The sequence below is a fragment of the Erpetoichthys calabaricus genome, chromosome 8 (genome assembly GCF_900747795.2).
Source record: "Erpetoichthys calabaricus chromosome 8, fErpCal1.3, whole genome shotgun sequence".
Classification (NCBI taxonomy): domain Eukaryota; kingdom Metazoa; phylum Chordata; class Cladistia; order Polypteriformes; family Polypteridae; genus Erpetoichthys; species Erpetoichthys calabaricus.
Genome location: NC_041401.2, coordinates 151,846,160 through 151,863,378, shown reverse-complemented (window position 1 = coordinate 151,863,378; position 17,219 = coordinate 151,846,160). Strand labels below are relative to the sequence as shown.

Here is a 17,219-nt window from a genome sequence, read left to right as displayed (position 1 = left end):
ATATGGGTATGGAACACCTTTGGATCACTAAGAAATCTGTCTAGAAAAAGATAAAAAGTATGTTAATTTTCAATGAATTGCTCAAAAAACAAAAAAGGAAGGAAATACTAAAAGGGAGAAGTATAATACAGCAACAACAAGAAACAATTCAAAACTCTACAGCTATTTTGGATCTATTTATGTAAGTCTTTGTCCTCTATAAAACAAAACGTTATCCTTTGTAATACTGAATGATTAGTACTGTTCCATAATAAATGCACACTGACTAAACAGCATTTTCATAAGGTCACAAGTCCATTTTGCTCTTAAAGACAGCAAACTTCAAACATTATGGAAATCTAAAAGAAGGCAAAGATTTTCTCATTATTGAAAGTAACTAAGATTACAAGCTAAGTAACTGAAAATGACTATTTACAACATAAAAACAAAATCACATCTTACCATCATGGAAATTACAAAGATAGCAATGTTACTACAGATATGGGGAGGTCATATAAACTGATAAAGAATATTTTGAAGATTTGTACTTTTTCTCATTGTATTTTGTGTGCATTGTTTTCTGTGATCTTCAAAGTTTGTTTGGAAATTGAGGCATCCCCATTTTCACTTTAAAAGGAGGCCCAAAGACTTTTTGAAATTGCCAGACCCCAACTTGTTGACATTCTACAGTCATGGCCAAAGGTTTTGACAATGGCACAAGTATTGGTTTTCACAAAGTTTGCTGCTTCAGTGTTCTTAGATCTTTATGTCAGATTTCTATGGTATACTGAAGTATAATTACAAGCATTTCATAAGTTTCAAAGCCTTTTATTGACAGTTACATTAAGTTTATGCAGAGAGTCAATATTTTCAGTGTTGGCCCTTCTTTTTCAAGACCTCTGCAATTGGCTCGGGCAACAAAACATCGAAATTTTGGGTCCATGGCCAGGAAACTCCATCCATCCATCCATTCTCTTCCGCTTATCCGAGGTCGGGTTGCGGGGGCAACAGCTTGAGTAGAGATGCCCAGACTTCCCTCTCCTCGGCCACTTCTCCTAGCTCTTCCGGGGGATCCCAAGGCGTTCCCAGGCCAGCCGAGAGACATAGTCCCTCCAGCGTGTCCTGGGTCTTCCCCTGGGCCTCCTCCCGGTTAGACGTGCCCAGAACACCTCACCAGGGAGGCGTCCAGGAGGCATCCTGATCAGATGCTCGAGCCACCTCATCTGACTCCTCTCGAGGCGGAGGAGCAGCGGCTCTACTATGAGCCCCTCCCGGATGACTGAGCTTCTCACCCTATCTTTAAGGGAAAGCCCAGACACCCTACAGAGGAAACTCATTTCAGCTGCTTGTATTCGCGATCTCGTTCTTTCGGTCACTACCCATAGCTCATGACCATAGGTGAGGGTAGAGAACATAGATCGACTGGTAAATTGAGAGCTGAGCCGCCTTTTTCACCAAGACCAAGACAGACCGATGCAGAGCCCGCATTACTGCGAATGCCGCACCAATCCGCCTGTCGATCTCACGCTCCATTCTTCCCTCACTCGTGAACAAGATCCCGAGATACTTGAACTCCTCCACTTGGGGCAGGATCTCGCTACCAACCCTGAGAGGGCACTCCACCCTTTTCCGGCTGAGGACCATGGTCTCGGATTTGGAGGTGCTGATTCCCATCCCAGCCACTTCACACTCAGCTGCGAAGCGATCCAGAGAGAGCTGAAGATCACGGCCTGATGAAGCAAACAGGACAACATCATCTGCAAAAAGCAGTGACCCAATCCTGAGTCCACCAAACCAGACCCCCTCAACGCCCTGGCTGCGACTAGAAATTCTGTCCATAAAAGTTATGAACAGAATTGGTGACAAAGGGCAGCCCTGGCGGAGTCACACTCTCACTGGAAACGGGTTTGACTTACTGCCGGCAATGCGGACCAAGCTCTGGCACCGATCGTACAGGGACCGAACAGCCCTTATCAGGGGGTCTGGTACCCCATACTCTCGGAGTACCCCCCACAGGATTCCCCGAAGGACACGGTCGAATGCCTTTTCCAAGTCCACAAAACACATGTAGACTGGTTGGGCGAACTCCCATGCACCCTCCAGGACCCTGCTAAGGGTGTAGAGCTGGTCCACTGTTCTGCGACCAGGACGAAAACCACACTGTTCCTCCTGAATCCGAGCCTCGACTATCCGACGGACCCTCCTCTCCAGAACCCCCAAATAGACTTTTCCAGGGAGGCTGAGGAGTGTGATCCCTCTGTAGTTGGAAACACACCCTCCGGTCCCCCTTCTTAAAGAGGGGGACCACCAGCCCGGTCTGCCAATCCAGAGGCACTGTCCCTGATGTCCATGCGATGTTGCAGAGACGTGTCAACCAAGACAGCCCTACAACATCCAGAGCCTTGAGGAACTCTGGGCGTATCTCATCCACCCCCGGGGCCCTGCCACCAAGGAGTTTTTTGACCACCTCGGTGACCTCAGTCCCAGAAATGGGGAAGCCCACCTCCGAGTCCCCAGGTTCTGCTTCCTCATTGGAAGGCATGTTAGTGGGATTGAGGAGGTCTTCGAAGTACTCCCCCCCCCCCGACCCACAATGTCCCAAGTTGAGGTCAGCAGTGCACCAACCCCACCATATACAGTGTTGACACTGCACTGCTTCACCCTCCTGAGACGCCGGACGGTGGACCAGAATCTCCTCAAAGCCATCCGAAAGTCGTTCTCCATGGCCTCCCCAAACTCCTCCCACGCCCAAGTTTTTGCCTCAGCAACCACCAAAGCCACATTCCGCTTGGCCTCCCAGTACCTATCAGCTGCCTCCAGAGTCCCACAGGACAAAAGGGTCCTGTAGGACTCCTTCTTCAGCTTGACGACATCCCTCACCGCCGGTGTCCACCAACGGGTTTGGGGATTGCCGCCATGACAGGCACCAACCACTTTACGGCCACAGCTCCGGTCAGCTGCCTCAACAATAGAGGCACGGAACATGGCCCATTCGGACTCAATGTCCCCCACCTCCATCGGGATGTGCTCGAAGTTCTGCCGGAGGTGGGAGTTGAAGCTACTTCTGACAGGGGGCTCTGCCAGACATTTTCAGCAGACCCTCACAACACGTTTGGGCATACCAGGCCTGACCGGCATCCTCCCCCACCATCGAAGCCAACTCACCACCAGGTGGTGATCAGTTGACAGCTCCGCCCCTCTCTTCACCTGAGTGTCCAAGACATGTGGCTGCAAGTCCGACGACATGACCACAAAGTCGATCATCGAACTGAGGCCTAGGGTGTCCTGGTGCCAAGTGCACATATGAACACCCCCATGCTTGAACATGGTGTTCGTTATGGACAATCTGTGACAAGCACAGAACACCACTTGGGTTCGGATCGGGTTCAATTTCCAGACCTTAATCCCATTGAGAACTTGCGGTCAATCCTCAAAAGGCGGGTGGACAAACAAAAACCCACTAATTCTGACAAATGGGCTGCCATCAGTCAGGATTTAGCCCAGAGGTTGACTGACAGCATGCCAGGGCGAATTGCAGAGGTCTTGAAAAAGAAGGGCCAACACTGCAAATATTGACTCTTTGCATAAACTTAATGTAATTGTCAATAAAAGCCTTTGAAACTTATGAAATACTTGTAATTATACTTCAGTATACCATAGAAACAGCTGACAAAAAGATCTAGAAATACTGAAGCAGCAAACTTTGTGAAAACTAATGCTTGTGTCACTCTCAAAACTTTTGGCCACAACTGTACTTTGTTCTTTTCTTAAACAACTTTCAACAATTAATTTTGCTTGTTTTCTTGCATGCTCTTTGTTCCTGTATTGTTCCAGTTTAATAAGTCTTTTTTATCAGTTCTAGAACATTTTTGTTGCTCTTCATGTGATAAGTTAATTTAGGCAGGTGCTCATGTCTGTCGACTTAGGAAACGGTAATTAATAATGGTAAGTATTCTGTTTAACTACATTTGTCTGCTTAGTATTAGGCTTTGCAAAATATTTGAAAACATATGTGAAGTTCTTCCTTGACCTCATTGTTGATGCCAAAACCTTGATTATCAATTGGAACACTTTGCTCATTTAACAGCAATTCTCTCTTTTCATTTTCTGTTGTTCACTTTTGTGAAGTGGTGAGAGTTATAGGATTTTGTGTAAACTAACAATCATATAATAATGTAGGTTTCTAACAGCTTGAACTAATCTTTTTGCTTTAAAATGGGACAGAAAGGGAGACATGAGTCTCTGAACCTCCTTGGTGTACATGTGTGTTCAGGTTCAGTATAAACATAGCTATAGATTCCCTTTCACTTCAAGACTAAACAGCTGAAAAAAAATCACGTTATATGGCTGAAGGATGGATATGGTGAAAACCTGAAACAAATGGTAGAAACAATCCTTATAAATCTAAAACCTATAAAATTTACAGTTTTCTAAAATCTTCGTATGCATAAAATTAGAACATGCAAAAAAAAATAAAAAATCAAACAACAGAACAGAACAAACTTCTGATAATTTATTTTTAATAAAAATTACTATTTAAATGTAGACCCAAATTCAAATGGGTAGGAAAACACACTTTTGGAGATTTGAGATAGCAAGGAGGTAGTTAGGTACTAGATATTAAGTCACATATATTAAAGTAAATCCAAACAGGTATCAGAATTTTCTCTCACCCCTCCATAAGCACCAGCACTGTCCAAATCTGACTGTTAAACAAGAAAATGCAAAGTTAAGATCCAGCAGTATTCTCAATGTTCAGCTGACCTTCCTTCAAAAATGAATAGCTCACTTACAGTATTTTGCAAACATATACCTACTTACATTACAAAATTAATTCTTAGATTTTTATAAACGTTGAACTGGTAAATAATATTTTAATCACTGGCTTAGTTGAAGATGCCTCCTCTATGCCTGTTAAACATGGGTATAGAGTAAATATTTGGAGCACTACTGCTTATAATCGTGTTAACAGTGTGTGCCCTGGAGTTATCACATGTTAAAATACGGCTGCACTTTACACAGTGGAGTGTATGAGGCATACCATTTTGTTTTCCATTACTTGCAGGTATATTGTCTTTCACATGAATGTTTTAGACCATCGTTTCTTAAACTGAGTTGTGTGTAGCCCTAGGGTTCTAATAAAACTTTCAGGAGTTCTATGAGTCACAATGCCTTATATCTTGAATTTGATACAATACTGATTACATCTCTTACTGCACTAATCTGAACTCACCCAAACCAGAAAGCAGAGGTTCTCCTGTCTGTTCCATTTGTTACTAAGTGTCTCTGCTGTTTGATGCATGTGGTGTTGCAGTCATCATTGTGTATCTACAATCAGGTTCGTAAAGATTTGGAAAGGGAAATAATTTTCATAATGTTGGCTCTGTAAACCACCACAATGGACATGAAACAAAGCAATCAAGATGTGATTGAAGTATAGACTTTCAGCTTAAATGCTTATGTGAAAGTTGATCTTTGACTGTCACTACAATGAAGACAATATAACAAAACAGGCTAAATATGACACCTGCTGTACATTAAGGTTATCTTTAACAACCTTACACCAAATACTGATGATTTGTGTCATAGAATGCAAGCATATCCTTCTCATTTACATTATGTCTTCATACCTACAGTGGTGTGAAAAACTATTTGCCCCCTTCCTGATTTCTTATTCTTTTGCATGTTTGTCACACAAAATGTTTCTGATCATCAAACACATTTAACCATTAGTCAAATATAACACAAGTAAACACAAAATGCAATTTGTAAATGGTGGTTTTTATTATTTAGGGAGAAAAAAAAATCCAAACCTACATGGCCCTGTGTGAAAAAGTAATTGCCCCCTGAACCTAATAACTGGTTGGGCCACCCTTAGCAGCAATAACTGCAATCAAGCGTTTGCGATAACTTGCAATGAGTCTATTACAGCGCTCTGGAGGAATTTTGGCCCACTCATCTTTGCAAAATTGTTGTAATTCAGCTTTATTTGAGGGTTTTCTAGCATGAACCGCCTTTTTAAGGTCATGCCATAGCATCTCAATTGGATTCAGGTCAGGACTTTGACTAGGCCACTCCAAAGTCTTCATTTTGTTTTTCTTCAGCCATTCAGAGGTGGATTTGCTGGTGTGTTTTGGGTCATTGTCCTGTTGCAGCACCCAAGATCGCTTCAGCTTGAGTTGACGAACAGATGGCCAGACATTCTCCTTCAGGATTTTTTGGTAGACAGTAGAATTCATGGTTCCATCTATCACAGCAAGCCTTCCAGGTCCTGAAGCAGCAAAACAACCCCAGACCATCACACTACCACCACCATATTTTACTGTTGGTATGATGTTCTTTTTCTGAAATGCTGTGTTCCTTTTACGCCAGATGTAACAGGACATTTGCCTTCCAAAAAGTTCAACTTTTGACTCATCAGTCCACAAGGTATTTTCCCAAAACTCTTGGCAATCATTGAGATGTTTCTTAGCAAAATTGAGATGAGCCCTAATGTTCTTTTTGCTTAACAGTGGTTTGCGTCTTGGAAATCTGCCATGCAGGCCGTTTTTGCCCAGTCTCTTTCTTATGGTGGAGTCGTGAACACTGACCTTAATTGAGGCAAGTGAGGCCTGCAGTTCTTTAGACGTTGTCCTGGGGTCTTTTGTGACCTCTCGGATGAGTCGTCTCTGCGCTCTTGGGGTAATTTTGGTCGGCCGGCCACTCCTGGGAAGGTTCACCACTGTTCCATGTTTTTGCCATTTGTGGATAATGGCTCTCACTGTGGTTCGCTGGAGTCCCAAAGCTTTAGAAATGGCTTTATAACCTTTACCAGACTGATAGATCTCAATTACTTCTGTTCTCATTTGTTCCTGAATTTCTTTGGATCATGGCATGATGTCTAGCTTTTGAGGTGCTTTTGGTCTACTTCTCTGTGTCAGGCAGCTCCTATTTAAGTGATTTCTTGATTGAAACAGGTGTGGCAGTAATCAGGCCTGGGGGTGGCTACGGAAATTGAACTCAGGTGTGATACACCACAGTTAGGTTATTTTTTAACAAGGGGGCAATTACTTTTTCACACAGGGCCATGTAGGTTTGGATTTTTTTTCTCCCTAAATAATAAAAACCATCATTTAAAAACTGCATTTTGTGTTTACTTGTGTTATATTTGACTAATGGTTAAATGTGTTTGATGATCAGAAACATTTTGTGTGACAAACATGCAAAAGAATAAGAAATCAGGAAGGGGGCAAATAGTTTTTCACACCACTGTAAATATATACTGCATATTAATTTATTTACAAATACTTTAATTAAAATATTTTTCACTTAACTGAATTACTTAGCAATTTCCTTCTTCACATTTTTTTAAATAAATCTCTAGTCCCAAAACTATTTAAGAAACACTGCCTAAAATAATACTAGAAAGTCATCAGTATTCACACATCAGAGGTACACAAATAAGAAATTTAATTTGTGAAGCTAATCCCTGAATATTATCTAATATTATGTGAAGAAATTTATTTGTCTGCCCTGCAAGGTGAAAAGACAGGTTCCATCATGGGGAGCAGAAATGTGTACTGTTGGTCTGGTAAGAGGACCAGTCAATGCACGTTTCTTGAGGGGAATACATAAAAATAAGAGACGGTCATAACCCAATTGATCTGGTCTACCTAATGAAATTCTTTTTCTAGCATAGATTAATTTTTTTTTATTGGTTTACTGCTAAAAAGTATTATTGTCGAAATGTTTAATTTAAATGAAAAACATGCCCAATCACAACATGTTCACATCTGTACATGCAAAAGGAAATGGGAAATGTGATTGTCTGTTGGTATTAAGTGTCAGGTGATGTCTTTGTGTGTGGACTTATATGTGAATAGAGTGAAGTCAGTAAGTAAAGAAGAAGCTGCATCATTTGAAGAGAAGTGAACACCTGCTGTTGAAACAATTTGAGTGATATAGCTTTAACAAGTGTTACAACATGGCTCATACTTCATCGAAAATACAGTCTCATAGGTAAAACTCAAGACACTATTTTCTCAGAAAGTGATGGGCAGCTCATAGGGTCAAGCACTGACTGAAGACTCAGTGTACCTCTAAGTATGTAAATAAATATTCATAGAAACATGTAATGGCTTCTATCGTTTTAAAAGTCTCTTGTCTTGTGTTAAGAAATTAGGTTAGGTGTATCATACTGTAAAAGTCAGAAGCAAAGAAAGGCTGCCCTGGTTGCTTCAAACTGCAATGTAAGCATGGGTCTGCAAAACAGTTATTTATTTTTCGTAACACAGTACTGTCGTTAGAATTTGTATACACATGGGGGAAGATTTAAGTAACTATAAATGTTTCAGGATGTGATATCATCCTAAAGAAGCACAGAATTAATCTAACAAAAATGTTTACTGAATAAGACTAACTACCACAAGTTGCTAGAGTGTAATGGAAGCAGTATCAAGATGGATAAAATTTAAAGCTTCACAAAAAACAAATATATTTAAATGGAATTTATAAACTCAAATTAAACCTTTAAAATTGTAATGATTATGATGTACAAAACGCCCTCTTTTACTGAGGGCTCCTAAGACTGCTGAGCCAAGACAAAATTTAATGTTTTGCATTTGGGCTCTGAAACATAAGCTTTAAAATTCAAAAAAGCAAATTTATCACCAAAAACGGTAATCAAATGAAAGAAACGATACAAAACAAATGCTGTTAAAAAAAAAAAAGCCCAACTATATTTATGACATAAATATACAACTCATTATTATTGACCATACAGAAACAAAGCAGCAAACACAATGAAATGAAAAGAAAAATGTTCCTGGATTTATTATTTTATCCTTTCAACTCTATATTCTTCTCTGAACTCTGTTATCCAGTTCTTGGCTCAGGAAAATTAAACTATCCTAGCAGTTTAGCGTAGGAAGCATCCCAGAGCAGGACACTAGCCCATCAAAAACCCATTCTCAGTCATATGGGGTAAATATAAACGCCAACCATCCTGCAAGTTTTTATGATGAAACCTGCACAAATACAGGACAAATGTGAAAATCCTACACAGATAGTGATAAAGTTGTGATATAAACCAAGAACAATGTAAGTCATTTTTCACTTTAATTTTAAAATAAGCAAAAATATCTCCTAATGCTCATCTTTGGTAATAAACCAGACTTTCATTTCCCTAGAAGTAGTCATTAAGTCTACATAGGGAATTGCAGATGTGAGTTATTAATCTACATCATGTTCTGGATCTGTTGCTGTGTCTACTCCTAAAAGTGCCATGACCATTAGACTTTTAATCAAATGCATTCTCCATGACCATTAGACTTTTAATCAAATGCATTCTCCATGACCATTAGACTTTTAATCAAATGCATTCTCTCTCTGTAGTATACCAATCCATTGGTTAATCTCACAGTCTTTCACTAATGAACAAAATTATGTGGTATGGTACCCAAATACCTTCACTTAAACTACTATTCCTCTCTCAGTCACAGAAATACAGCTAGTCTTTGTTAGATTTTAAGGTGTCAATTCTTACAGTGACCATGTCACCCTGGATTATAAGCAGTTGGAAGACTAAAATCCGGTTAGCTCAAGAAGATCACAACATCATCTATGAACTGCAGAGATGAACTCCCCTGAACAATAAAGTGGTTACTCGTAAAGACTCACAGTACATGCAAGGAAATGATAGACACCCTCATTTAAGCTCATGTCATCTTTAAACAGATCTGACTTAATATCAGGAGGAGGGAAAAACTCTTCTTCTGCAAATTCTGCAACTTAATAGCACACAATAGTAGCTTCTCCATGCCCATAAAACACATGTAAATAGGAGTGGTAAACGTCACAAACACCAAAAAAATCCTTGTAGGACCACAGCTTTCTGTAATTATTTGACTCATGAATTAAGGTTTGACTACAAGCAAAAGTTTAAATTCCAGCACCCCAGATATGTCAAACGATAATTATCAGATTCACAAAATTTTTGAGACTTTAAGAAATTAGGCTTTCCTGTTAAAAAATTGATAGTCTAAGATAAAAGTAAAACAGCTGCTACTGACTGTAGTGAACACGGAAATTCTCCGATACTTTTCAGTCAATTGTGCAAGCCAAATAGCAAAACAAAACACATTTATGAAGACTGGTGAAATTCAGCTTTGACATACAGAGAGTCACAAATTCAAGTAATAATTCAGTTCAGAAACCTTCAAACTGATCTGATATGGGTCATGTAGTTTTATAGGGCAGATACAGAACATGACCTACATTAAAAACATTCTCGTGCACACTAAATCCAATTCAGGGTTGCAGGGGGGTGAAGCCTTCCTTGGTAGCACTTGGCACAATGATGGGGTTCTAGTCCATTGCAAGACTTCGTGCTTTTTTCCCCACTGTGTGCCTATTTTTTTTCTCTGTACCCTAATAAGCTTTCATATGACACTCAGACATTGGGCTATGACTCGCCTTTTCACGGCAACTTTGATATTTGACCACTTCTTTTTTATTATGGACACTGTGCGGCTTTCTGAACTTATACTTTTGAGTTTCTCCATCACAAGATGTCACTTATCAGCTTCTTTTTGTTGTTTATACCACTGCTTAAACCAACAAATACTAAGTTTTTCCTTACCCTCACTTGTTTTTTGCTGAAATTCTTCTATTTTCCCTTTGCTTTTGACATTGTCTTTTCACAGAACACTGAACTTAAGGGGCTATTTATATTTATTTGTATATTCACAGAGGCGTAATTCTGGGTGGGCCGGCAGGCGCGTGCACGTGCATTATATTTCACGCTGACTGGGATTTATACAGTAGAACGTGGAAGTTGGCATATAGACAGATTTACACATTTGGATTTTTTTGTCTATATGCACATTTCTGTTTTCGTCCGTACACCATGTTTAGTGTGAAATCTACGCACAGCGTTATGCATGAGGCCCTAGGGCTACGACTCGCGTATTCACGGCGACTTAAATATCTGACTTCTTTTTTATTTCGGGCACTGTGCGACTTTGTGAACTTGAGCTTTCGAGTTTCTCTGACACTCTATGTCACTCGATCAACTTCCTTTTGTTGTGATGAGCTTAAGGGCTATTTATATTGATTTGCATATTCAAAGCAGTGTAATTCTCGGAGGAGACGGGGCGGGACAGGATGCTGACCGGGATTTATGTAGCGGAAGAACGTGGAAGTTGGCTTTCACACAGATTTATGCATCTGGATTTTTTTATGTGTACGAACATTTCCGCTTTTGTGCTTACGCCATGTTATAGTGTGAGTTCTATGCACGGCGTTATACATGAGGCCCCTGGTCATTTTGTTTTCTTTTTCTCATTCTGTAGTGATACATAAAACATGCAACAACAAACAAACAAGTCTGTCTTCTGTTTTTTCAGGTCTAATACACCTGTGCTCATTACTCCTTGTTACTTCATTATACGGAGTACTTCCATGTAAATGTTCATTGTTTGTCAGTTCTTACGCACATACAGCTCACTCCTACAACCTAAGACGAAATGAAACCTTGACTTTGTCGGGGTAAGTAGTAGACTGGTTGGAGTTATCTTGGAACACTACACAGCAGCCAGTCATGTAAATGACTGATGTAAGTGACTGAGAAAAACTAGACAAGCAAAATGAAGTGCACACTTGGGATGTTTGATAGAAATCATATATGGCTAAAAATACCTTTAAAAAATTAGTTAATTTTATATTTAAATAAGGTTGACAATTCTGCTACTCTCTGCCTTGCTTCAGGATGTTATTCACTTTTCAGCATCAGCAACATTTGATTATTTTTAACTAGAATCCAGTCTTCTGCAATTTCTGGCTATAGACAGTACATTCTTCTTCCAATAAATTCAATATTCAACATCATTTGTCATCTATTCTTTATACATGTCTGAACCACCTCAGTCTATTCACTCTGACTTCATCAATTATGCACATTACTTCTGCTTTCTTTCTATTAAGTTCACTTTTGTCTTTGTACCTTAGCCTACTAGTCAAATCCAGCTCAAGAATATTTTGAAAATAAACAAAAATATATATGATTCTGTATTTTAGTTAACAGGGAGCACTTCATCTCATCATTTGTTAATTTAAATATTTGTATCATATGTTATCATAACTTTAACACAGAGCTACTAACCCTTAGACTGCCTCGGCTACCCACAGACATTCGTTCTTCATCATCAGAAGCCTGTGAAAGAAATAAAAGTATGCAAGAAAAAAGCACAGTGGGAAGATAGTTAGTGCATTAGATGAAACCTTGGATTGTTTTATAATAGATAATTCCTTGCATTATACATATTTTATTCAAATATGTGATGCCTCAGATATTACAATACTGATAGGGTTAGCCTTGTTCCATTTCAGATTCAAATCAAAGCAACATTACTTAGCATTTCATTTTTTCAGGTTGACATATATTGGTACTGTAAATGAGCAAAGAAGTATGCCAATAAAGTTAGTTTAATTGCTCCAGTGGTGTAATATAAAGACATGCTTAGATGATAGGTCTAGTAACTTGTACGTTATGGGTGGCATTCTTCATAGAGGATATAATGCTTGTATGTGGGTTTCTAAAAATACCTCCTCTTATTATTGTTGCCTGTGTTTTTGTTCTAAAAAGTCCTTGTCACTCACCAGTTGGACTAATAAAATCCATACTGGCTGAAAGAAATTAAAAATATGGTTTTATGACTTTTCTTGTTTAAACCTTATCTCCCCAGTGTTGACAGATAAGCTCTACTGCACTAAACTTCCTTAAAGAACAAGCAGGTTGTGGAAGAGCCCTATGCTCTTGTTCAGCTCTTACACTTAAAGGTGTGGGTGTTACACTCTGAATATTTAAGCTTAACTTTGAAATGAATATGTGTAGCCCTCTTAGCCCTAATCTCAAAACCTATCTGTTTAAACGGAATGACAATGACTAGTAGTACTCAACAGGATGGTGGTGACTTCAAAGAATTTTAATCTGCCACTAGCAAAAAGCTCAAGAGAAAAAAGTTGGGGAATAATAATATTGTATAGGAATCAAGTGTCAGCTAGCCTTGTCCCAACTCTTATACTCCACAACACATTCAAATTTCTACACAAGTCATTAGCAAAATAAATGACTCATGGAGTAAAGACGAGTTCACATTGTTAGTTTTGATGAAATGATTAGCCAAAAGCCCTTTTAGGTTTTGCATGTGTTAACACAGCACAATAAATTAGCTTTAATAATGTGCTTGCAGTTTTTTTAGGGGTATGGTAAGAATTACTCCTTAATTTAGGTGCAACATTTTTTCATTCTTTCATTACTGAATTACATGAAGAAAATTTGAATTTGTTTGAAGAATTACATAATTGAAATATATATTTTTAAACTTAGAATCTAAAATAAGCCATTGTTTAGCTTCCAGTCTTTAGATCTTTTGTTGATGGCAATTTGACAAGGCAATGTTATTACTGCCTTCAGTTAATTAAGTCCACAAAAACCTATGTGGATTTGATAGCAATTGTTGTTTACTGGTTATTCAAGCCTTATGTTTGCCCCTTGAATAATTAAGGGATAATAATATGTAATCCATAAACCTATGCAAAATAAAATTACTTTTTATTTAAAACATAGAGAATGTGTTCAAGGTCTGAAATCAAGACAAGTATGACCTATCTTTATTTTTAGTAAGCTCTTGTAAATAACATTATGTGAAAAGCATAATTTATTAAAATTAACAAAAAAAATCTAATACCTTGGTTGCACACCATTTAACTAACATTTCAAGCTGCTTTGACTAGAGTAATAAGTTTGCACAGATTTTCACTACATAGCACACCTGAATTTTGCAATTTTATCTTGACAGTTTTTACAGAATTGTTCAAGCTTAGTCAAGCAACCACATAATCTCCTGTACATTGAGAAGAAGCTCTATGACATGAAGCTACCACCACCATGTTTTACAGGGGGTGTGGTGTTTCTTGGGAGTTGAGCTATGTTGGTCTGTTCCAAAAATATCTTACAGAATAAAAGTAAAAAAAATTCTACTGTGAACTTGCTAGACCATAAGACATTTTCAGATATATTTTTTAGCAGACTGGAGGCACCTTCTTGCAAAATATCTCTGTGATTGGATTTTTTTTTTTGTGAGAAATTGCTTCCAGTGGAGAATATGCAAAATAGTTATGACACACAGACTCATGATTACTTCCACAAAGTTGCTTCAACAGAGTTTTCTGCTTGTCTGGGAATCTTGAGGCTTACAACCTCCAGTATCCACATCTTAATGATGCTTTTACACAGAATTCTATTATATATTCAATACCTTTGAAATTCATTTCTGTCCCTCTCCTGATCTGTACCTTTACACTATGTGATCCATAGATGTTTAATTAGTGCCATGTTTAACACTAGAATTACCAGAGTCTACAAAAAAACTCGTAGATCCGGCCCACCTTAAAACCATTCGCATCTCTCTGCCAGCTTCCTTTGTCCTCTAAATGTACCGATAAAAACAAGCTGCAAGCAGCCGACTATTCCATCCCCCCACTGAACGTGCACAAGCATCTCCCAGCTCATGCCTTGATTGATTATCTGGGAGTGAAGTGGAGTTTTAGAGTGGAAATAATAGATCATTATTTGGAACACACACATTTCATGTATGTTCTGTTTCTACAGTAATCTGTGTAAGCACACTGTTATAACAGAAACTTCTTCATATTTTAGTAATGAATGTTACAAAATGTAAGCATAAACTATAGAATAAGATTTGCTGTCTCAGAGCGCAGCAGGCTTACTGTCCCTCGGAGACCTGAGTTCGATTCCCCGTTGAGGAGAAAGTTTTTTTTTTTCTTTTTAACCTCAAACGGTCATAAAATGTATACATTGGTATGCACTGTCAGTTAATGAGATCATTATATTTTCATGTGGAATGCTCCTTTTAAAATATTTTTTAACAATTGAGACTGCAATTAACATGAACAAGTGTCCTTATAAGTGTTATTTTTAAAATCCATAACACACAGACAGACAGAGCACTGCGTAATAGAGAGACAGACAGGCAGAAAAGTCACTAGATATATAAATAAACAGGGAAGGCACATGTACTGAAAGAAAAAAAAGATCAACATGTGCGTTGATCCTGCTGCACTGAATAAGCTCACACGCTCTAACATTCCCCGCCCTCCTGATCTGACTCTAAGTAACAGCGCAAGTACAGACGCAAACCAAGTGTATGTGTTTACTGTATAATATTAACAAAAAGAGCAGCTTACTACTGAAAACGGCAAATATAGGAGTGAGTGGGGGGTCTAACCAGGGACTCTTGATCACATCTGGTTTGCGTCTGTACTTGCGCTGTTACTTAGATTCAGATTGATTATGGGGGGATGTTAGAGCATATGAGCTTATTCAGTGCTGCAGGATCAACACACATGTTGATCTGTTTTTTCTTTCAGTTATAGCACCAGCATGAATCCACACCTGATCTGACGCTGTTCGTTTTCAAATAATATTGCATTAGTGTGATGATGTTTTCACATATATTGTCACTTTCTTTCAGGTGTGTAATAGAAACCACAGCATAGAGAGAAGCGTGTACATTGTAACAGGTACACACGTTGTAAATGTAGGTTAGACGATCCTTGTGAGTGTGTGAACAGTTAACATTTGAATCTGATGATTGCATATAGCGCTGAAGTTACTGCTCTGTACTATTTCCCATTGGGATTAATAAAGTATCTAATGTACACACGTTGTAAATGTAGGTTAGACGATCCTTGTGAGTGTGTGAACAGTTAACATTTGAATCTGATGATTGCATATAGCGCTGAACTTACTGCTCTGTACTATTTCCCATTGGGATTAATAAAGTATCTACCTATCTATCCTATCCTCTGCATGTCCTGGAGTACAAAAGAAACAGCATACAGCAACATGTGGGGACTGGCAAGATCGGGGAAAATAAACATGCAGTCACTGATTACAAACCGCAAGATGTTATGCGAATGAATATGAATAATATGAATAATGTTGCATCCGTGCCACATAGTTTTCCGAAATGTACTATACAGGTCATAAAATGAATAATTCCAAATATCATATATACCTACGTTTGTGTTTTTTTTTTTTTTTTTTGACATCATACACCATAAGGTGCACACTAATTCAGCATGAGCAGGAACACTCAATAAAACTGAATAAAAAAATCAAGTGGCGGTGAGATACGAAGAAGGCAGATTCGCCAGCGTTTGTGGGTCAGCTTTAATCCCTCCAGATGAGAGAATGTCCAGTTCCATTGTCTCAAAACACCACTCACATCTCCAGTTATTCTGTTTTAAGTAAAAAATAACAGCGTCAGATCCCTGGGTGGGGGTGGGGTGGTAGTATGTATCCTGATCGTGATTTAGAGAGAATAAAAGTAAAAAAAAAAACGTTAACTCTTACAAGTCCTATAAATGCACACCGTGTGTTACAGACGCAAACCAAATGTATGTGTGTACTGTATAATATTAACAAAAAGAGCAGCTCGCTACTGAAAACAGCAAATAGAGGAGGCAGTTGGGATCGAACCAGGGACTCTTGATTACAAGTCAGCAAATCTTACCGTTATGCCACTGAAGCTGTTGTCTCTTCCTTGAACCTTTTCACAGATTACTATAGAAACGGAACACACATGAAATGCGTGTGTTCCAAATAGCAATCTATTATTTCCACAATCACAATAACTAACTGATGTCAGACATAGTCAAAAGTACTTTTGAAAACAATATGGAATAGGAATGTTTAAATCTGGGCATGATTAAAAAAAGGTATGAACATTAAGGCAACCAAGGCGGTGAAATTTGATTTTTTTACTTCACAAAAATTACACAATTGTCTTTTGCTTAAATGTTGTTGGTTATAAGATCTTTTTACAATTGAAAATAGTCTAAAATGATTTTTCATGTTGTCAGCCTTTACATCAACAAATGATGAAATTTCAGTAAGAGTGTGTAGTCTTCTAACATCCACTGTAGCTAAGAATAAAAACGATATAGTTGAACAAAAGAGCATATGCTTTATCAAATCTGTATAAGCATGAGTTAACTAAAACCAAGTCTTACCTAATGTCATTTACATAACTACTTAAGTACAATAGCAGTATCAATTTACAAAAATATTCATCAGGTATATACAGTATATGCATGTGTGTTTGTGTACATAAATATTATAAGTATGAGGTATACTGTGTGGTGTTAAGCGTTTAATTGCATGGTGTTTTTTGATT

General features: G+C 38.5%; 1 protein-coding gene across 32 annotated transcripts in view; it reads right to left on the bottom strand.

The window, feature by feature from the left end:
- Positions 1 to 17,219, bottom strand: part of lrrfip1a (leucine rich repeat (in FLII) interacting protein 1a) — a 274,944-nt gene that overhangs the window by 104,247 nt on the left and 153,478 nt on the right. For 15 of the 32 annotated variants that reach the window (XM_051930476.1, XM_051930489.1, XM_051930479.1 and 12 more), the window contains 2 exons: positions 12,119 to 12,169; positions 4,653 to 4,685 (listed from right to left, as the gene is read on the bottom strand). The exons of 6 other annotated variants lie outside the window; for them this stretch is intronic. In XM_051930476.1, the coding sequence (XP_051786436.1) occupies positions 4,653 to 4,685; positions 12,119 to 12,169 (84 nt within the window). The remainder of the gene's footprint in view (positions 1 to 4,652; positions 4,686 to 12,118; positions 12,170 to 17,219) is intronic. 11 more of the 32 variants (XM_051930480.1, XM_051930485.1, XM_051930490.1 and 8 more) reach the window with 1 other exon arrangement.